Source organism: Gobius niger, assembly GCF_951799975.1.
Source record: "Gobius niger genome assembly, chromosome: 8".
Lineage (NCBI taxonomy): Eukaryota > Metazoa > Chordata > Actinopteri > Gobiiformes > Gobiidae > Gobius > Gobius niger.
In genome coordinates, this window is record NC_136859.1 from 35,351,480 (window position 1) to 35,374,577 (window position 23,098).

The 23,098-nt window shown below is 42.8% G+C and overlaps 2 protein-coding genes across 3 annotated transcripts in view; one reads left to right on the forward strand and one right to left on the reverse strand.

Annotated features, from left to right (window-relative positions):
• rftn1b (raftlin, lipid raft linker 1b) overlaps positions 1–23,098 on the reverse strand; it is a 66,702-nt gene that overhangs the window by 15,225 nt on the left and 28,379 nt on the right. For both annotated transcript variants that reach the window (XM_079562237.1, XM_079562236.1), the window contains exons 3-5: positions 10,438–10,543; positions 9,759–10,104; positions 4,316–4,522 (exon numbers count right to left, since the gene is read on the reverse strand). In XM_079562237.1, the coding sequence (XP_079418363.1) occupies positions 4,316–4,522; positions 9,759–10,104; positions 10,438–10,543 (659 nt within the window). The remainder of the gene's footprint in view (positions 1–4,315; positions 4,523–9,758; positions 10,105–10,437; positions 10,544–23,098) is intronic.
• Positions 333–3,310, forward strand: LOC306967295 (uncharacterized protein). The gene is made up of 9 exons (XM_079562272.1): positions 333–476; positions 544–644; positions 1,086–1,235; positions 1,312–1,392; positions 1,473–1,511; positions 1,575–1,638; positions 1,728–1,864; positions 2,003–2,207; positions 3,183–3,310. The coding sequence occupies exons 2-9, from the start codon at positions 615–617 to the stop codon at positions 3,299–3,301; spliced, it is 825 nt and encodes a 274-aa protein (XP_079418398.1). The 5' UTR covers positions 333–476; positions 544–614; the 3' UTR covers positions 3,302–3,310.

Sequence of the window (23,098 nt, forward strand, 5' to 3'; positions counted from 1 at the left end):
AGTGTCCTTTCAGCACACGGGGCGCCATGATAACTAATTGAGAGCGGAAAAACTCAACCAGAAGTTTAACAGTCATATTTGATACAGCCAATGAAAACAGTCGGTCTTGAGCAAGTTTCTCTTCAGCCAATAAGAACACTTTGCCTTGAGTACGTTGTACGTACGTTGCGCGCCGTGCGCGCCCAGCGCCCGCCGCCATCTTAGTTTTTTTTCAAAAAGCAACACTTGAGCTGAAACAACCTAGCGCACTTAGATTTACGGTAAAGAGAAAATGCTTCCGTTCAAGTTTGCGATTTTTTATTTCCACAACGAGGTCGTCAAAGTGGAAAGCACTTCTTTAATAGTTGGAAATATTGGCAAATTCAATCAAATTAATTCTCGGCCTGATTTGACCGATGAGAATTGGTTAGAACTCAAATGTCCGTCGAGGAAGGAGCCGAAGAAAACGGAGGCCGTCAAAGTGTTACTCTTTGGGGGTAAGCCGCAAAAAAGTTAACGCTAGTCTTTATTTGTGTATGTACAAAATGACATATGTACTTACAGATTCTTTTAAGGAGTTGATCCAAAAGAAGAACAAATTCATTATAGGAGGAGACATTTGGCCCAAAGATGACATGAAACCCAGAGAGGCAAACATTGGCCAGGTAAGCCTTGTTTTTATTGTTGCGTACACCTTTACATTTTTAACATTAGTATGAAATATAAGGGTACACTAGTGAGTGCTAATTACAAATTACATTAATTTAAACAATCTGGATTATAGGACGTAATGTTCCAGTGGAATGTTAACCTTGCTAACGCCATGCTGCTGTGTGCGCTCGAATCATTTCGAACTGCACAACAATATATCACTTGTGATTTTAGTCTGGTGTTAGCCAGGCTAGTGGAATGTAACAATTGACATTAGACTGTTACCATGGAGAGCCGCCATTAGTTTTACATGTACAATTTAGATAATCTACCTTCCTACCTACCTCAGTATTTTTGAATTATTTGTTTATTTGTTTTTTGTTTGTTATTTGTAAATCATAACACTTTATTATATTAAGGTGTTTTATTAACATAAATATCTATTGTTTTTGTAGGATAAAAAAAAGAAACAAAAGTCTACCCGACAAGAAGCAAGGGACAAAACTCTCGCCAAATTAAAAGACACACTTTCACAAAAGAGGTCTCTGCAAGCATCTGAAGAGTTGTTCAGCAGCTCTGACGATTGCCAGACACCTGTTCGCAAGGTTGGGTCATTTATTTACACATTAACAATCCCTGGTGTAAAATATTACATGTAATTTTTTTTTTTTTTTGCTAAAGAAAAGCATGCGGATACAGCAGTTCTCACCGCAGCCCAGTTCAGATGATACAGACATTGGGAGCCCACCCCCTTTGCAGATTGTAAGTTGTGGTTAATATAAGAAAACCATATTGGACTTTGGCTTACCATAACATATTCTAACATGATTAATGTGTTATAGATTGAAAACTTAGAAGAAAGTTTGCATGTCAATCCAGAGGTAAGTTCTAATGTTATTTTTTGTGGTCTTCGTTTTGATTGTTGAAATTAAATTTTTCTCTAGACAGGGACTGATGCTCAAGATAACGCTGTGCCATCAATGGCAGAGATTATCGGGTGTCTTCGTGGTATGTTTTGTGGCTCTTTCATGAAAAGCTATGTCTATTCTAATGTTAATTTGGTTTATATATTATTCGTACATTCTCTGTTTTTCAAGAACTCCCAGAGACACTGCGATTAATGAAGGAGTGTGTGGAGAAAGTGAACACATCACTGTCCCATACTTCTTCAACCAATGTTTCTGTGTCATCAACGTTTTCTTCAGATGCTGATGGTGATGGTGATAGTGAAGTGGTAGGTATACTGTTGTGATTCAATCAGAAAAATGATTGAATCACTGAAATGATTTTGTTTAAAATAAATATGATTCAATCAGAAAAGCCAAAGACAAAATGTAATTTATTTTCATTTTCTGTGTCTGTTTCCCTACAGCACTTTCTACCAGGGAAGACGGTGGCAGTTTCTAAAAGGGCTTTTCTTCGTTTGAATCGAACACGGATGACCGTTTTCGCCCAAGAGTTAGCGGTGCTTCTTTTTTCAAAGGACACTCTGGCAAAGTCAACTTTAACTGGAAAGTATGGAAAAGGAGAAATGGCCAAAGGTCAACTAGATGTCATCAAAGTCCAGGCCATTACAGGTAATTTCACCTGTTAATCTTTATTAAAAAAAGAAAAGAAAAAAATATTAATATATGAACTTAAACGTGTCTTATGTAGGTGTGCTTCAAATATACACAATTCTAAATAAGTCCATTCTCAGTCATGTGACTTTTGGTTGGCAATCTGCTGTTTAGGACTATGCCTATTTAAATGAAACCTCAAAGTTCTAAAAAGCTGACTGACAACCAGAATGACAGCGACTGAGGAATGCTCTATAAACAGAGTATGTTAAGAACATGAAAAGTACTTTTGGAATGTATCTTTGAAATTCATAAGGGTTAATACTAACACAGTTGTGTCTAGTTAGTTCCTGGATAGGAGAACATGAGGGCTTATGAGTGGTTAATAGTGGTTGAACTGTCTGTTGCTTCTCAGCGTACACGCCTGAAAACTTTGCCAATATACAGGTGAAACTCACAAAATTAGAATATCGTGCAAAAGTTGATTTATTTGTGTAATTCAACATAAAATGTGAAACTAATATATGATGTAGAGACTCGTTACATGCAAAGTGACATTATGTCCTGCCATTGTTTCAAGTAATTTCGATGATTATGGTTTACAGTCCATTTTCAAAATCTTCTACTTTTCAGAGATTTTTAATTTGGGATTTTTACAAGCTGAGCCATAATGATCAAAATTGCATCAAAAAAAGGCTACATATATCACTATGCATGTAATGAGCCTGTCATATTAGTTTCATATTATAAGTTGAATTACAGAAATGAAAGCACTTTTTAACGATATTCAAATAGCTTACAAGTGAGTGAAAAACATTCCCATATCTTGTTTGAAATGCTGTACGTGACCTGTGTCATGTGAAAAGCTCTGTACAAATTTGATTTCCTTCCCCTAATACATTGATAACTTGTATGAAGTGCATATAAATGCGATTTACATTAATATTACTGCATTGGTCATATTGTTTGTATTTATTAAGTTTTCATGTGCAGATGCTGTAATTGAAGAATTTCCGGGATCCACAGTGTCTGAAGTTCGTGCTGCCATAAGAAGAAAGTGCAACAATGAACATTTCTCACATAAGAGGCCATCGATGTTTTGGTTGAAATAATAAGGTCACATTGTTTTTGTTTTTGGTCTTTTATCTTCCAATTTATTTAACCTAAGATCAAAAAGTTCAAGGTGTAACTTCTAAGTACATTTCCTTTATAATTAAATGTATTTTTTTTTTTGTTCAAAACATAAATACAAATAAAGTATATTTGTAATGGTGGAAGTCTTTGTGTAATTGATGTAGATTAATGTACTATAAACACATATAAATATTTGAAATTACAATAAAATGCAATGCAATAGCCTTTCCAATACACTTTCAATTACATAGAAGAGTATTTCGTATACATTATTAGTACACTTTAAATACAATGGAAGTGCAATTAGATTATATTAATCGATGACAAGATTGTCACCTGTAATAATATACTTAAAATGTACAAAGTATACTTAGAATTGTTCCACTTTAGTACATAAAAATGCATTAAGAGTACTTAGAATACAATTTAATTTCTATTTATGTGCAATTTAAATATATTTAATACAAAAAAAGTTGTTCCAAAATAGCACAATTAAAATTTACTTTATCAGAATATACTAAAATATATTAAAATATACAGAAATTAAATATATTTAGTATATTTTATTTTAACCAGGGTATATTTCATGATTGTTTCCTCATGGTTGAAGCACCTAAATTGTGGAGCAGCTGCCCCTCAGTCTGCATGCTCGATCTGTCCCTTTTTAAGTCCAGATTAAAGACTCGTCTCTTCAAACTGGCTTTTAATACTTAGAACACACTGAACTCTGTCTAGGATGTAAACATTGTGTGTGTTTTCTTGTGTTTTTGTGTCTCTCTGTGAACGTCTTTCTGGTTTGTTGTAAAGTGCTATATAAATATACTTTGATTTGTTGATTGATTGATCAAAGTCTCTCTGGTCTGAAGCGGCCCGGTCTCAGTTCTCCCCAGTCCAAAAATGAGGGGCTGGTACTTATAGTTCACCAAGAACTGAAAAGAACTTCTGGGAAAACACCTAATATGTGTGCAGAAAAAGAGGTAAACTTCACTGACCACTGAGGTGTCCCAAGCAGAAGTGTCCGTGTACCAGGGAGGCGCCGCTGCTGAAGTGCTGGGTCAGGTGGTCGAGCCAGGGCCCATCCAGATTGCAGGCTGCTCCCCCAGCTGAGCTCAGGACGCTCAGAGGGACTTTGACTGTGTAGTACCTGGACGCAGGCTCTCGGGACAAGGGGTGGTCATAGAGGGCCAGCAGCTCCGTGCCTGAATACACAGCACAGAGGAGACATCTGTCAAGCCTTCCTCTGTTAATGTCCCACGGGTGACGGCAGCTCTACCCAAGTATCTGTGGGGCAATGCTCTGACTGAATAAAATAAAACAAAAAAGTTCATTTATTCAACTTAAAATGTGAAGCTAATATATGATAGACTTTATGCAAAGTGACATACGTCAAGCCTTTGTTTGATACATAAATAAATACATAAATATATAAAGAAATACAGAAAAACAGAAATAAATACAAAAATAATTAAAGCCGCGCGCAGCGATAAAGGCCCTCGCCCCTGGCGCACTCCCCCCCTTGCGACCACCCCCGCTCGCTCTCGCCCAATCCTGCTCTCGCCTCTGCCTCACACCAAACCTGGCCTCACTCTTGCGCCGGCAAGAAAAGAGAAAGCATAAGTAAATAAATATATAAATAAATACATGCACTTATGATTATAAATGCATGCATTTCTTTGCAAATTTGATCTTTACATTATTTATTTATATATATATATATATTTATTTATTTATTTATTGTTTTGGCAGCCACTGTCCTCCATAGACATGAATGAGCACCAGCCTCAGCAGAAAAAGCCTGTCCTGCCCTTGGACTAATCCTAAGTGTGTTTTAATAATCCTCACCCAGGGATCCCACAGCACACATCCTGTACGCGAGGAGCTGCCGTCTGCTCTGACCAAGCATAACTCCAAAGTGAAGTGCAGATTAATTAGCGTTTATCTGTGCAGCGTGAAGTGAACAGGGATTAGAACGGAATTAGAATTCATTTACCTCCACACAGGAAACACACAGATGCTCACGGAAGGCGCTGGCGTCAGTGAGTTAGAGCAGTGGTTCTCAACCCGACTTCTAACTAGGCTTTGACTTCATCTAATGATATTTAGTCTGATGACCGCCAGTTCATTTTCTGGAAGGAGAGGTGTGGATTGATTGTCCATAGCCGTTTATTGGGCCCTATGAATGTCTATCATATCCGTCTGCACGTAGCCATGGCCAATCATAAACTTTCAAGCTAAACTATTCAGAACACGGTCTAAAGCTTGATCAAAAGATGGAGTCGCTGTTGTCATGTTGGATCTGTAAATAAACGTAAACATTTTTTTAAAATCCGTAAACAAACTACAAGTTTCCATATGTCGAATAGCGCGTCATCGTCTTGCCTTAACAGGTGTGTGTTACACCGGAGAGCAGTCCCACGAGCAACACACCAAACAACCTCAGTTCCACGCTTATTTAGCAGCACATTAGTGTTCATTTGAATAACTTCATAAGCATATAGACATTTATTACTGAAAAAGAAAGCAACAGTGAAACTTAATGTGATTTTATTGGGAGAGGAAAAGTTCTCACTTGTGAGTTTGAAGAAGCGAAATTATATAATGTAAATACGACATCTTTGAATCTGAATTACTTTGTAAACTCATAAGGGAACCTTTTTTTGTTTAAAGAGGGGGTATTATGCTTTTTTTTAGAATAACTGCCTTGTATAAAATTGCTCCCTCAAAATGGCTGTAGTGAACGTCTTGAAATAGGCCCCTGTCTCTTTAAGAACCTCTCACCCTTTCCGACACGCCCCCTCCACACACTGGCTGTGGCATCATCACAACACTCCGCTCGTTGTGTTGAAACTACGATCGATTTTCAGTGCATTTTAATTTTTATTGTTGGAAAGGAGCTACACTTTATCACTCTGTGAACAATGGCCACACAGGATATGATTTGATCCAGCATCTGACCCGGAAAGTGACTTTGGAGACGAACCTTCCACACCGGAGGCGCTTTTGCCTGAAAAATAACTGCTGTTTGGAGGCTCTAGTCCCTCTTTGCTACTGCAATGCCCTATGGATCTTTAACTATACTCCCATGGACTACACCAGGATCTTACCAGTATTTAAGCCTATGGACATTATCTCCGCAGGTGGACAATGGTTTTTCGAGGTTACCCCCGTTAGCTTGTTATAATCGACGACAGCTCATTGTTGATGAAAAGTCTGCAATAAACCACACATGTGTAAAGCCAGGCTCATTGTGTGGTCATTGTAAAGGCTGCTTCAAGTAGTTGCCTGCTTTATTGACGTTATTTGCAGGGCTGCCAACTTTTCCCCAAACTTTGGAGTGAGACGGTCCCGAGCTGGGTGGCCTTTTTCATGGCGATAGTGTCTCGTAATCGTATTAAATTCTAAGCCAAAAACAAGTATACGTTTTACATGACTGAGCACATCAGGAGCTACGTAATGGATCAGACGAGGTTTGGCTCCACCTCACATGACCATCAGAACCTATTGCAAGTGTGGAAGGGCACTCTGAAGCGGGGGTTTGGGGGTCCTCCCCCAATACATTTTTTTATAATTCAGATATGATTTCCTGCAATCTGGTGCATTTTAGATCATACATAAGGATTTTAGCTGGTCTATTTGCTGGCATGTAGCACAAGCTTTAGAAAATCTGAAAATTTGATACCTGTATTTTGCAGCATGTTAGAGCATGTTTGATGATTTAACTTTCAATATGATTATTCAATGTAATAACTACTTTTCTCTGCCTATCTCTCCCTCGCGCAAAAGGGAAAAAAAACGTAAGTAAAAGAGGTCTAGCTTCAACGCGATCTCCGCTGTAACCGTTGTTTATTATTTCATTAGGACTTTTATTTCTCAAACTCGTTGCCTTATGCTGCTCACTTTGAGCGGCTCATGGGGCAGCAGCAGTGGAGGTGACTGGGGCGGAGGAGGAGGAGGCAGTGGACGTGGTGATGTCGCTTCGGAGGCGGCCTCGTCTCAGGGACTCCACGCGCCTTTTTCTCTCCCATGGCCCGGGAGAGCTGGTGCTGGGAGCGTTCGGGCGCTCTCTCTCGCTGTTTCTCCAGAGCCGCGCTCTAAAACCCTTTCTCCGCAGGCTGCGCTCACGTCCCGTGGGTCGTGCATTCGCAGTCCCTCTGCCTCTCCTCTCTCCGTCCACCCCACTCCAGCAGTGACTTATTTTGCAAAGTAAGCATGCACAACTAAAGTGATGCCCCTCCTCCGAAAAGGAATAAAATAATAATACAAAACATGAGCTCGTTCGAAAGAGCCGGATCGTTCACGACCGACACATCACTAGAGTGACACAGACCAGAGGAGCCGTGGACAGGCACAAAAACAAAATAAACCGTCTGCAGCCGCTCACTGCAAAAAGTCAGGGATATTTTTTGGTTGAGCGTGTGATATGAGGAGTGTGGCGTGAGAGCGTGTGAAGGCACTCAAATGCGTGTGTCTCAAGGTGAAAGCATGAGAGTTGGCAGCCTTAACAAAAGCCTTAACACATGAAGCTAATCCTCCATGATGACTCTGACTGTTTACATCTTAGGCCTGGACACTGTGGGGAGGGGGTTCTGCTGAGGAAGCAGTGGTTGGTTACTCGGCTGGTGACGAAAAAGGTCGGAGGCGTCTCCAGGAGGTGGGGGCGTTCCTAGGAGGACTCAGGCAAAGTTATCCCTAAAATGGCTGCCATCAGAATTTACGTGAATGTGCCAAGGCAACACTTCAGGCATGTTTTTAATGAGGGAATGACATAATAACATGATGGAAAGCTTGAAAAAGTCGATTTTGCATAAAACCCCCCTTTAAAAGTATGATCAGTTGAACTTGTGATTTTTGCGACATGATGGGCTGTGCAGTCCATGGGGGCGAGGGAGAGTGCCTCTGAGAGTCTCTGATGAGTGAACCTCTGAAGGTGTCCTCACTGTGGCCTGAGTGGAAGGGTGAAGGGGAACGGACGAGGGAATGGTTTCAGAAAGGCCCAGAATCTTGAGCCACCTCACACTCTTTGGTAGAAGTTTCCCTGCGTTACAATTGGATGATCGTGGCCATGTGCCAAAAGGAGATGCTACCATTCGACAGTGTTTGCCACGACGTCATTCTGTAGTTTCATGCATTTCAAGATGGCGGACAGTCGATTTGCGAGTGGCAGAATGGTGCAAAAAAAAGGACTTTAAACATGGCACATGAAGTTTGGGCATCTCTGCTGAGACTGCTGCCCCCGCGACCCGGCCCCAGATAAAGCGGAAGAAAATGGATGGATGGACATGGTACATGTTGAATCCTGGACCCGTTAAAACTGAACGTTCTAACCCTCAAACAAATTGATTGTTATGACAGAGTTATGAGAGAGTTATGACAGAGTTATGAGAGAGTTATGACAGAGTTATGACAGAGTTATGATAGTTATGACAGAGTTATGATAGTTATGACAGAGTTATGACAGAGTTATAATAGAGCTATGACAGAGTTATGACAGAGTTATAATAGAGCTATGATAGAGTTATGACAGAGTTATGATGAGAGTTTTGATAGAGTTTTGGTATATTTATGATAGAGTTATGATATAGTTATGACAGAGTTATGACAGCGCTATGATAGAGTTATGATAGAGTTATAGAGTTATGACAGAGTTATGACAGAGTTATGATAGAGTTATGACAGAGTTATGACAGAGTTATGATAGAGTTATGACAGAGTTATGACAGAGTTATGATAGAGTTATGACAGAGTTATGACAGAGTTATGACAGAATTATGATAGAGTTATGATAGTTGCTTGACTCACTCGGGCGCATTACATACGTCACGACCAAACGCTAGCGAAAATCAGATCCAATGGTTTCAAAGGAGTTTACCGCTCAATTGTGAAGGTCCAGACCCTCTGAACAAAATGAGTACGAGGATATTGTAAAACCAGGCTAGGTTTGAGCCATTCCAAACAGTGTTAGTGTAAAAAGTTACAAATAACCAGTAACACTACCCGCAATAAGACACACTTCCTTGATTTAACCAAAGTTCAGCTGTTCAAGGATAAAAAGTAAAGTTTTATTCGATGACATTTTGTTGACTTGGGATATTTAATCTGAAATCACTCCAACATGGTTGTGCTCCGCCGTGTTTCCCACACACATCCATTCACAAATACTGACCTGTTTGGTATCCACGTGAGGCAAGGAATCCCCCCAACAACACTCAGTGCTCCAAATATTGTAATTCCCTCTGTGGAAGGCGCCAGCCGCCAAAGTCCGTGGGGATGTTCATGCGCATGTGGATGAATTATACATGGACCGTAGATGTTTTTATAAATGGACATTGTTTTCCCTTTAAACTCACAATTTTTCTGATATATTACATTTTCCCCCCCATTGACCCAATTGCTGTTATTTTTAGTTGTGTTGCTGGTTGCCATGGCGTCACTCACAGTTGCCACGGCGCTCCGGATCAGGCCCATCCTTTGTGTCGGGGTTGCTGTTGTGACGTGGCGTAGACTCGTCAGAGCCACAGAGGGCGTTCTCCTCCTCCTCTGCTGTGGGGCGCTCACTCTGGGAGGGCCCGTTGTCGTGGGGCTCAGTTTGGGGGGGCCTGGTGTCTGGGGGCTCAGTATCCGGGGGCCCCGTGCTGCTCAGGGAGCCCAGGACAGAGCTGGGGCTGGAGTGTAGGGACAAGGACAGGGAGAGTGTAGGGGGCTCTCTCCTACAGGGGGCGCTCTGAGCCTCTTGGATAAAGCCCACGAACAGCACGCCCTGGTCTGCCGCGTCCTGGATGTGCTGCGGGACAGAAAGGAGGAGATGTTACACTCTCCGAATTGAAACATGTGAAAATGATATAATACAAGTGAAGTTAAAGGCAAAAGCAGGGCAATGTAGGTATGAGGTTGGGGGGCTGGTGGATAATATTTGTAGTTGTTGGGTTTTATAGTTCAATAGTTGGTGCCCCTGCCCCCAGTAGGTTGGGTTGGTGCTCCACCCCTGTAGCCACAGCGCACTTCAGCTCAGACGTGTCTTCCCCTCTTTCCTGTCTTATTGCCGCTGTGAGCGCAGGCTCCAGAGACACTACATGACACTAATGTTTTGTCAGGATCTGGAACTTCAGCCTCTCACCTTCTTCACGTAGCCCTGGATCAGCTCCGGTGTGGGCTCCTGGTCAGAAAGACACTCCTCCAAGTGCAGCCTGTGCTGGGGCCCGAGAGGGGGGCCCCGGTCCCCCCTGTGCAGACGAAACACAAGTCAGTACCCGTGCTCCATGTTTGTACAAGAGATTTTAAAACTATGGATAGTACAAAGGGTTTTTGTAAATAAAAACATTTACTCAGAGCTGGAGCACTCATGACCAACTGGCTGAAGATCTGCAGACTGAGAGGTTCTACACTGCTGCACCACCATAAATGTCAGATTATCATTTTGTTTAATTGTCCTTTATTTACACAATTTTGTCCGTTGAGACCAGTGGTTTCGCTAGAGATAATTTCAGTCTGTCATTATAATGGACAGGGTGCATAAAAATCTGTCATGAGCTATTTTTATCCGTCAAACTATTTTCACATTTGATATATACAAACAAAAACAGGCTTTATAACATGCTTTATTAGCTGTTCATTTACAACTGTGCAATCAATTTAATTTGTGAATGTATAAAGTTTCATAAAAATCGCAAAACAATCGACAACTTGGCGTAACATTTAACCTGCATTAGCAGTTGATGAACACACAGGAGATTGCCTAAATGAGGTTATTACATGGAGATGAGTAGTTATCTGAGGTTCGGGAGCAGGACCACACTTCACGTACGCCCTCTCCAGTTTCCATCCTATAAATACCTCCCGGTTCCTCCGTTTATGTGCTCCTCCCTCCCACCCTTTTTTCCCTACTTTGCATTCCTTCTTCCAGGTCAGTGGGGATGAAAGCCCGAGAGCTCGTCGTTGTCTCCTACAAAGCCCCAACACGGCATCACTATATTATTGGCCTCCGTCATCTTGCTTGTTTAAAGAAGTTGTTTCACTTGATTTGAGGTTGTGGTCCTTGTGAGTGAAACCTTCTTTTGCGGCTTTGTGGACTTAAACTGACCACTCCCCTGTTCGTAATCGAATGTGTGCAGGGCTGGCGACACCAAGGCCATTATTATTAGATTTTGAGTTTTTGTCTCGGTCAGACGGCTTCGAAGTGCAGTTTTTGTTTTATTTTAGTGACTGAAGCTGCGCTCGGCAGCAACACTTGACACAGGAATAAAAAGCGCTACTTCGGCCAGAGTTTTGTAGTCTGGGAACATCTCAGCGTATGTGTTGATGAGCAGCTTATAAGAGTCCTTAAATGCCGGGTTAGCTGAACCTGCAAGCACAGGTTTCACGTAGCGAAAGTCCCATACCATCCTTTCCTTTTCAACGAGTGAGACCGCTGGGTTTGGGCGCGCGCCATAAATGTCAGCAAGGCGAACCACAGCGTCCAAGCTGTACTCCTGAAGCGTGTAACGCGTGGTGGTGAATGTAGAGGAAGAGAGCCATGGACGTGTGCGGCTGGATAGCGAAAGGAGCAACCATGTTTCCACAAGATACTTATAAGTCTGCATTACCACTCATCACTGTTGAGAGCACAGCGCGGTCATTCAGAAGGGAATCTCTTTCTAATTGACTTCTTAATCTCACCAGTATAGTGCGCTCGTAAGGCGGAGAAGCCGTGTTCATCCACGTGTGTGAGTCGATGAAGACGCCCTCTCGAAAGCCCTCAACAAACTGCTTCTCCACATCCCCGGGCCCTTTTGCGAAGTCATCCAGATTGGCGAGGGTCATGCTCACAATGGACTGGATGGAGGAAATATTAACATCCTCTTTTTGAAAGGTCAAATTCATGCGGTTTACAGTGGCCAAGACATCAGCGAGCAGGTGAGCTAAAGCAGGGAATGTGTTTGTGTACTGTAACCTTTTGCTATCGGGCAACCACTCGCATCTTCATCCAATTCCATGACCACACAAGCCTCGTCAGCACAAATGCCTTTCACGACTCTCTCCAGGGACAGCCAACGTGTAGCGCATGGTTGTTTTAAACTCAACGCGTCACCTTCATCCATTTCCTGTTGGTGAAGTCTATGTGAGCGGATTGGAGAGTTTTGCATTAAGTGTACATGTTGTTCATAGTTGTCACCAGTGCTTAATTTGATCCGGCGTTTGGCGGAACGCGTTCCGGGAAATCGGAATTTTCACCTTTATTGGATCCGGGAAATAAAATACTTGGATCCGGGAAATAGAAAAATCTGGGACACATGTATTTCTAAAGTTAATACATCAATTTGTCAGGTGGGTAAAGCAGCTCTACGTTCGTATCTCCAACAACTTGTTTATATTTTATACAGTCTATGGTTTATATGCAATATCTTCTTGATCAACTTCGCGTGCCCGTCTCCCCTTGAATGCAGCATTCAAGGCCGCAGGTCGGACTGATGACGTACGAGGTCTAATGATGGCAATAAAAAATATATACTATTAAAAGATGTGTGAGTATCTTTTGAATTGTGTATATTATTGCCAATGCGAATATAGAATATTTATATAAAAAAACAACAACAAAAAAACCTGTTCATCCACTGTGTGAAAGTGGCTTTTGGGTAATTTACGTCATATCAATATTGAAAGGCGCCAAACTCCCAAAAACTTTACTAATACACAATGCTAAGATGTCAACACGGCAATCAAGTTTGCTGTCATTTTTCAACAAAAACGATGCGTCATCGCCAGGTTCAAAGCAACTCAGAATTATTTAAGTGTAGCCTAGATACCGAAGTCATTGAAAGCGCTTCAGCAGACCGGGTACATGTGGCCCCAGCGGAGGCAGCTCGAGGAGGTAACGCTAGCGGTGAGAGCGGGAGGCTTCCCCGGCGCATCCTCAGCGAGAAGACCGAAGAGATGAGGCTGGATCAGCAACACCTAATTCATTCGAATCTACGCAACAACAAGGGCAGGGGAGGCACGCGGTGACCGCTGGCCGAAACTGGGGGCAAGAGTTCGACTCAGAGGGACCAACGAGGCTGCACGTGGATGCGGATGAACTGGTAAACATTAGCAATGAGGCGGATCCATTACCTGACAACTCCTCAACTGGACGCTAGCCTAGCTGAAAAAAAAAGCTGGTTAATTCTCCGCCTATTGACATACAAAGACACTAATGGAAAAGTCATACCTGACAGGCTTAGAATAACTTTTTGCAGTGGTATACACCATTGCTATCTCAAGTGCAGAGTGGATTCTCACAAATGAACTTAATATGCACGCAGACCCGTTCCTCCTTGCGCACAAGAACAATCTCTAATTTACTATTTCTCAGCCTTGTGAGACCTCCTCTTCAAAAATTCAATCCTGTGCCTTATGTCAAGTTATGGATCATGCAAGGGCACAGGAGTGCCATAGACAAACAGTCGAAATCTCAGGAGCTTGATGAAGAACTGGCTATGGTGTGGAGACTCTTAAACAACTAAAAAGGTAAGAGCAAAAAACATTCATTATTTATTACTTTCTATGAAGGCAACTTTGATTGATTGGTTGATATATTTGGGATAATTTAAGCAAAAAGTGTATTTTCTTTAATGGGGAATAAAATAAGACCTAGCAGTCTCCTGTACAAATGGAAACACTGGTGTTATGTTTTATTGTGACTGCTGTTCTTATAGAACACCTGTAGGACAGGTTACTAAACCAATGCTTTTTGTGTGTCCCATTCAAGGATAAAGCCTGGTTTATGGTCGTTGTGGTCGTCCCAGCCCACCGTGATGCCATACACCTGACAGGGAGTTGAACCGTTCAGACTTATACGTTGCTCCTCTACGCTCACGTTGAGATAAATGTTCTTTTTCAATTTGACAATCACAACAGCACAATAACAGAGGTGCAAAGTATCACTCGAAAGTAAATTGGACAATGCAGATCGAAGGACGACCATAAACCAGCCCTAACTTTGGATCAACAAACTCCCTGCCCCTCTGATATTTAAATCTACAAAACTCTTACAATTGTACATGTCAGATGGTATTTGTAATGTTTTTGACAGCAGATATGTATCAATTAAAAATGCAGCTTACACTTTGGGACTGCAGACTCCGGCGGTTCTTTAGTTCCAGCAATTGTTTTGGACTGTTCCCCCATAAAATCCACCCAGTTCACAAGTGTTCCTGAAAATCTGGATTTACAAATTAAGCACTGGTTGTCACATAGACACTGACTTCACACACGGCTTTGGAGGCGTCATGGGCTGCCAGTGCTGTTCTGTGTGCACTGCAGTGTATGTCCAGGAGATAAGGGCAGTCATCTTTTTGTAACTGTTGAGAAACTCCAGCTTTTCGACCACCATCACATTCGCCCCATCACAGGCTCATGCGCGTAAGCCTGTGTGTGATGTTAATGTAAAGAAAAGAGCAAAGGAAGCAATTCCTGGTTGAAGTCAGTGCTGCTTGTAGCCACCGCGCCTCAGTCTTACCCAGGGGTCGGCAACTTGCAGTCCGCGCTGTGTGGCACGGTCAAAATAAATACTAAATAAAAATGTCTGTTCTAAAATGGTTTGAGAGCATATTGGAAACTACGATCTGTCTGACAGCGCTGCTGTCTTTCTTCCCAATCACACGCAGGGCCGACACATCAACAGTTTGTGCTCTCTGCATAGTGTAAGTGCTTGAGCGCCGTTCTCATTCATGACCCGCTTTCATTGAATGAGCCAATATATATTTTGGGACATTGGGACCGGAGGCTATCTCTCAAACAGCTCGAATCAATGTCAGGAGGAGCTTCAGGTGAAACAACCTGTTCCAAACACTGCAATTACAAGCTGTACACATACAAAAGTTTCACAAAATAAATCATCCACTTAACATTTCTAATTCAAACATTTCTTCCCAGCTCTGCTGTTGGGGAAAGGGGGAATGGGAGTTCATATGAGGGCATCAGGTGGAGAATGGATTTATATAGTTAAGTCTGCCGTTCCTGGCTTGTCAGTCACTCTTGCTATGTGCTAATTGCTCTCCACGTGGTCATAGTCCCAGGGAGCAGAGCAGTCCGGCTATGATCTCTTCATATTCAGAGGAATCAGTCGGAGCAATGATCGGCATGTTGTTTGGCTATGACAACGTGCAGAGCTGTTGGTACATACCTAGAGCGCTACCAAGGCCACAGGCCGAGACTAAGCTCCATTTAGATAACCCTCCAAACCAAAACCCCGTCATTCCAACAACCCTCCTTTGAGATGTCCCCCAAATCCGACACTTTATGAGACCCCCATTCCGACAATAGTTTTGAGAGTTAGGTTTAGAGTTAGGGTGACGTGACCATAGATTGTAAAAAATAATCGACGTCTTCTGCTCACTCCTCCCCGTTTACCATAATGACCACGGTCGTGGGGGAATTCATGGTGGATTTACAGACTCCCCCTCCCCAGTTCTGACGAAGCATGTTCCTGAAAAGGGCATAAGGGCGGGATCTTCACTGTAGACTCGGCCCTTGCGTGACGTGTAGCTCGCGCTGCTCCAATGCTAACAGACCGAGCCTCATTAAGTAAGAGATTTCAAAAATAATTTTACAAAAACCAGCCTGGTTTCATACATTGTGATTAACCCAGCGTTATCTCAGGAGGAATATCTAGCCTAGTCTAGTGTTGAAAAAATTGAAACCAGGCGTTAAAGTGGTTTTTAAGGTGTCTAAACTCCAATGCTTTTCAATAGGGGCCTAGTGGCGATATGGAGGTACTACAGCAATGGCGGAGCAATGGTGGCCCCCAGTGTCGTGGTCATAAAGCCGAGCAGCCAGCGCCCATTGGACGTGACACTATATTTTAGAAATCGCCTGTCTTGTGTGCGTTGACTCTAGAAGGCCCACGTATTTTTCAGAATTATCTTGTGTGTCGGAATGGCAGGACTTTGCACAAAAGGTAAAGTGTCTCCACTCCGACAAAGGAAAAAAGGAAAAAGTGGGCGGGGTGGAATAAGGTAAAGTAGTTAAACCCTCCCAGTAGTCTACAGTAGGTCCACCTGAAAGCTTTAGTGTCGCTGACAAAGCCTTTTGGAGAGAGGAGAAACGTCCTACACTTCCACAACAGAGTACAGACAATGAAGAAGCTTAATCGAGGACACTAATCAAAGAGGTAGAGGTACTATAGAGAGCATCCTGAGCAGCTCCATCACTGTCCGGTTCTTCTACAGAGGGACTATAGAGAGCACCCTGACCAGCTCCATCACTGTGTGGTTCTTCTACAGAGGGACTATAGAGACCATCCTGACCAGCTCCATCACTGTGTGGTTCTTCTACAGAGGGACTATACAGAGCATCCTGACCAGCTCCATCACTGTGTGGTTCTTCTACAGAGGGACTATAGAGACCATCCTGACCAGCTCCATCACTGTGAGGTTCTTCTACAGAGGGACTATAGAGAGCATCCTGACCAGCTCCATCACTGTGTGGTTCTTCTACAGAGGGACTATAGAGACCATCCTGACCAGCTCCATCACTGTGAGGTTCTTCTACAGAGGGACTATAGAGAGCATCCTGACCAGCTCCATCACTGTGTGGTTCTTCTACAGAGGGACTATAGAGACCATCCTGACCAGCTCCATCACTGTGTGGTTCTTCTACAGAGGGACTATAGAGAGCATCCTGACCAGCTCCATCACTGTGTGGTTCTTCTACAGAGGGACTATAGAGACCATCCTGACCAGCTCCATCACTGTGAGGTTCTTCTACAGAGGGACTATAGAGAGCATCCTGACCAGCTCCATCACTGTGTGGTTCTTCTACAGAGGGACTATGTCCCCACTGCCTGCTGCCGAAGGAGCCTCCAGCGCATCGTGAGAGCAGCGGAGAAGATCTGTGGAGCCCCTCTCCTCTCCATGTACTCCACCCATCTCACCCGTAAAGCCGCCAGAATCAGCAGAGACCCATCACACAGTCTCTTCAAGGTAATGCCTTCATGTAGCCTGGCTATCGCCATGCTAAATATCACAACTTATTTTTAGTCTGGGGACCACCCATTCATTTTCTGGTAGGAGAGGTGTGGTCTACGATTGTCCATAGCCGTTTATTGGGCACTGCAAATGTCTAGCATGCGTCTGCATGTAGCCACAGCCAGTTGTATCAACAGTATCCGATGACATATGACGTACCCGCTGCAAACTTTCGATTTAAACTATTTAGAACACAATCTAAACCTTGATCTGGTCAGAGACACCAGGGGGAGGTGAAAGACCCCCCGATCATCCCATTAACGCTTGTATTACCCCCAGAGGAACTACGGAAAGGATTTATTAAGGTAAACAAGAGACTTAGTATGGCTTTAAAGACAATATTTCCAATACACGGTCAATACCCAGATGTCATGACATAGGTGAGTGTAGACAGCAAATTGGTGCTGGTTGAACTCAGAGTTAACATGAGCGACAGTAACATGACGCTAAGTACAGTGTGTTCTTTGTTTTCAGTAAAAAAGCTTAGGCCTCACTGCATTTCTGTCACCAACTGACAGGTGAAGAAGGGGTAAGACTTAAAGGGACATGCCACCGTTTTTCCAGACCATGACTGCGGTGGATCTAGTTTGACTTTGGAAGAAAAGAACCTTAAAAGGCCATCCCGCCTTTCCTCTGCCTGATCCTGTCAGATCTCTAAAGCTAAGCAGGAAGGGCCTGGTCGGTACTTGGATGGGAGACCATTTGGGAACACCAGAAAGCCTGGGTGAATGTAGTGAGTGAGTGAATGGTGGTGGTCGGAGGGGCTGATGGCGCAGACTTGTTGCCTTGTTCCCGTCAGTCTACCCCAGGGCAGCTGTGACTACAATAGTAGCTTGCCACTACCAAGTACGGAATGAATGTGATGGAAAGCGTCTTTGAGTATCCAGAAAAATGCTATATAAAACCAATGCATTATTATTATTAGTAGTATTATTATTAGTATTATTATTATAAAGTTCAGCTGCTACAACATAACACTGGGGAACAACATCCATCTTGCAATATACACTACACTATTTCTAGTTACAGTTTTTCACGCAACTATACATTATAAATATATAGAAGAGTCTTACATACAGGAGAAGTCTGAAGTTCTGTCTAAAGCAGAATCTCCAAGACTTCCTGCACCTTTCAGACTGTGACAGAAGAGCAATGAGGCCTCAGCCTTTTTACTGAAAACAGTGTCATGTTACTGTCACTCATGAGGCCTGACCTAAAGTGAACTCTGAAAAGAGTTAATTCACATATACACTGAGAAGGTTGGACTCCACCAGTGTCAAATTAACACTGGAAAGACTCAGCTCCCTCTTCATTACAACAGTCCGATACAGTGACCGCTTCACCGCCGACGCCACACCAATCTGGAAGTGAGTAAAATGTGTAAAATGTTATTATAGACTTTGTTATTGTGATCTTTCTAGTCAGAACGTCTAATCAGAGGCTTTTAATTCACTTTGTCAGTGTTCTCAGTGTGAGTAGAACTCCTTTAAAACCACTCGAGAGATCCCAGCGGGCGCTTCATGGCTCAATAAATCAGCGAAAGGTCAAGACAATGGTGGCTTTTCGATAACCTCCTGCTTCATGCGTGGAGTAAAGAGCGTGGGCTCAGAGCGTGTCAGTGTCGCTCTGCAGGGAGGGTGGCGGTGCGGGCCACACTGACAGCAGGCAGCGGGTGGAGATGGTGGGGTTTAAAAATAGCCCGGTCCGGTGCAGTGCGTGTCAGAAGGAGGTTATCATAAACTGCACCGCGGCAGCTGTCGGGATAGAGCTCTTCACCCACCACCTGGTACCACCGCCCACACATGACCACTGACCACACACATTTGTTCAAGATTCAAGATTTTTTATTTGTCAAACCATGTGAATGGTTTGAAATTACGTTTCTCTCATCCTTGATTGTGGAGCATCATACAATACATATTTTTACTTGAGTTTAATTAGATTTGTGGTATTGTAATTTTTGAAGATTTATCTTGTAAGCCCCATATTAAAAGAATGAAACTTTCAAATCATGTATACCGTTCAAGCCTGAAAGTAACTTGTCATTTGCCACTTTCATGTCTATTCGACAGGATCACCACCCTCCCAGTCACTCAAAGGGATTTACAGAACTGGAAATTGGAGAATCAATACAACGTAATGAATATAAAATCACATTAAAGGCGAAGAGTGCAGATGAAATACTTTCAGCGACTGTCATTGTGTGAGCGGAGTCCGTCAGCAGGACTAGACCATGGGCTAAAGCACCAATACCCGGTGGATCTGCACAGTCTCTGAGGCCTGAGTTCAGAGAGTGTTGCATGACTAACAGCTCTGACACCTCTGGCTCCTGTCACGGTATGACAACGTTACACGCTGACTCTGTAGACAGCTCCCATACGATTGGAGAGGTTAAAAGGCGGAGTCTGAGTGAGAGAGATGCATTTGTTCGCACAGTGTTGCACGACTGAAACTGCAGCAATCAGCCTCTGTCTCCTGTGGCTCCTGTCACGTTACTCGAGCGTTCAGCACTCTCCTGTGGACAGCTCCTCCTCCGAACAGGGAGTAAAGACCTTTCTACGTCTAAAGCAGATTTTTATCTCTTTACCTGAACTGAGCACGTTTTCTCCAGCTTTACCCAAATCTAAAAGCTTCTTGAACAAAGCTTCAAAACAGCGTCGAAAATGAGAATGAAAATGGATCAACTTTAAAACATCAAGCAGTGAAACTTTCCTCTTCATGTGCTGATTAAAGTCCATAAGCCTCACGAGGGAGAGGAGTGACCACCGTGTAACATCGGGGGAGTGTGCATGTACGTGCGCGTGTTTCGGCACATTGACAGGTTGATGCCCGTTGTCATGGGAATAAGTTCGTTGAACAGCTGATCCTTGTTATGTGGCTGATGTTGCGATGTTTGGGGCGGGACACAGACTGAACTGACTTTGGAGTAAATGCAGTTGGAACTGGGGCGGTCTCGGGCCGACATACAGAGCGCTCCATGTGTGAAAGCAGCCTAAAAAGTGACAAAAATGTGACGACAAAACACAACAAAAAAAAGCAAGGGAAAAAAGCGATGCAGAAAAAAAAGAGACAAACAAACAATATGTGACAAAATCACAGTTTTGTGGGTTTTAGCTTCCAAACACAGCGTTACACTGGCCTTTAGGCTTTGAGAAGCTTTTAGATTTGGGTCAAGCTGAACTGGAGAAAAAGCACTAGGTAAGGAAATGCTTGGACTCTGTGCAGCTGTGAAATAAAACTGTCTGAACTGTCCAGCAATTAGTCATTCAGCTACAGATGTTGAATTGGTCACCATGAAATATAATACTCATTTATACAGTATGAAAAAATGTGGTCAGTCAGAGGACAGGCATGTGTTCAACGTTAGAAACAGATAACCTCAAGTTATCATCAAAAGGCACCGAAAGTCCCAGGTTTGTATGTATTTCTATGTCTGTGTGATCTCATCATGGTTCTTGGAAGAAACAGGTTGTTTTTATGTTCAAAAGTCCCATGACATATATAGACGGCATCTTTGGAAAAATGGTCACTTTCAAAACTGGAAAAAGTAATCTGTTAAATTCACATAATGCCACTGCCCGCCGAATGAGGGCACCATACTGGAGGAAAAGACGTAATTACAACGACACATCAAATGTCATTATCTCAATTTGATATTATTTCACTCAATAATAGCATTTCATTCTTGTTTGATTTTATTTTTCGTTTACTTTGACTCTCTAATGAGTGATTAGCATCTGGCAAGTGCGTGCCAAGAATCAACTGAGCAGTTGCCAGGTGTGACTTGACAATTCAGCGACATGTCACGAGTCTGTATATGATCGATTACTCCTCCACTAATTATGGATGCAGTTTCTACCAAATTAAGATACACAGACATGGAGAGGAACACGGCTTCAACTGAAGATACAGACTTAACTTTCTTTCCATTCATTCATTTTCTTCCGGTCTATCCGGGTGGGGTCGCGGAGTCGGCAGTCGCACACTTCTTCTTCTTACAGCAGGACTGTTGCATTACTTTATTCATTGGGGGAGATTTGTGGTTTGTCATTGACCACTGGGCCGGTCAGGGGTGAGCCTCCCACCACCAAACATATTCATATTTTTTAAAATTTCATTATCATCACAGCTTGAATAGAATAGGGTCTAAACATAAAAGTTATATTATATTCCAGCATTTTAAGGCTTTGGAGAAAAAAGAAAACGCAGCAATAGATTAATACAGAATCATAAAGAGCCAAATAATAAACTAGGACTACGCAGAACTAAACCAGGATTAAGCCAGGGCAAAAACATGTAATATGAGGACTAAGGCTAAAACAGGCCAAAGGCCTAATACAGAATAAGAGAGCAGCTACATGTGAGGACCAACTGAACCAAGACCACATCTCAAACAACATGACTAGCTCCTGCTCAGCCACTGCTCCTCTCAGCTGAGTGGACAGAGGGCTGACCATAGACATAATAAATAAGGGCTGACCTTCATGAAAAAACTCAGTGAATGAAGTGCTCCCTTGGAGATGATGCGCTCGCCCACATGTTCAGCTTCAGCCTCTCTCTTTTACCTGTTAACTTCACAAAGAGCATCTCTGTGCTTATAGGTTACAGTGGTTAAGTTAGTGTCCAGAGAGCGAGGTTTAGCATGTTGACCGGTTAAACACGAATGCTGTTGGTGCAAAGCAGTTTCCAAAACTCACGCACCATCAGCTTCATCGTCCACTTTACAAAATGTTCTGCGCTGGGACCATCAGACGGGCATTAGTCGTCAAAACTAAAGTCACTGAACTTTAAACTCTGCTTTGGGCGAAATCCATACATTTAACTCTGACTGTGGAGCCCTTGGCTGTCTGAGATTGGACAGCCTCAGGTCTCCGGAGGGTTGTGAGATTCCCCTGGGGCCCGTCCTGACACCAGAAGCTGTCTCCATGACAACAGTGGGGCTGAACACGCACACACTGCGTGTTCAAAATTATTCAAATAATTTCGAACTTCCAAGCAGCCTTAGCCGGCTAAGGCCAGACTAAAATCACAAGTGATATTTAAAAAATCACAAGTGATATTTAGTCTGGGGACCACCAATTCATTTTCTCATATGAGAGGTGTGGTTTACGAATGAGTCATGCGTCTATAGTAGCCACAGCCAATCGTATCATCGTATGAGATGACGTATGACGTACCCGCTGAAAACTTTCGAGCTAAACTATTTAGAACACGGCCTGAAGCTTGTTTGTGTCGATAGAATAATTTTTGGAATATAACTGACCTTGCATCACATGAATGATTGCATTTTGAGGGACTATTTTCTAGCAGATCACTCCGCTGCTGCGTAGCTTATACAAACACGAAGCTGATGCTGCTCAAATATAAGGTATTTTAAATGCAAAATCTATCGACACAGACTTTTATATGGTTAGTCTGGTGTTATAAGTGATTTGCCTCAGGTTCTCTTTGGAGCAGGTCAGACTGTTTTTAATGCAGGCTAGCTGATACCATAGACATGCACTAGCCTTGCACTAGCCTAGCGCCACGAAATTCTTCATTCATCATTCTTCAACTGCATTGAATTACAAAAAAAAAATCTCCAGGTACCAGCAACACTCTGGATAACTTGGAAATGAGGCCCTATGTCAAAAATCCTGAAATGATGAATGAATGAACAGTCCTCCTGTCCATCTCACTGTCCCTGATGTTTTCTGAAATTGTTGGTTGATTTGTGCAGGACACCACTGATGCCTATTGGGGAAATAGGGAGAGAGGATTGACAGCGTCCTCTGGAGAGAGATATTAAATCAAAAT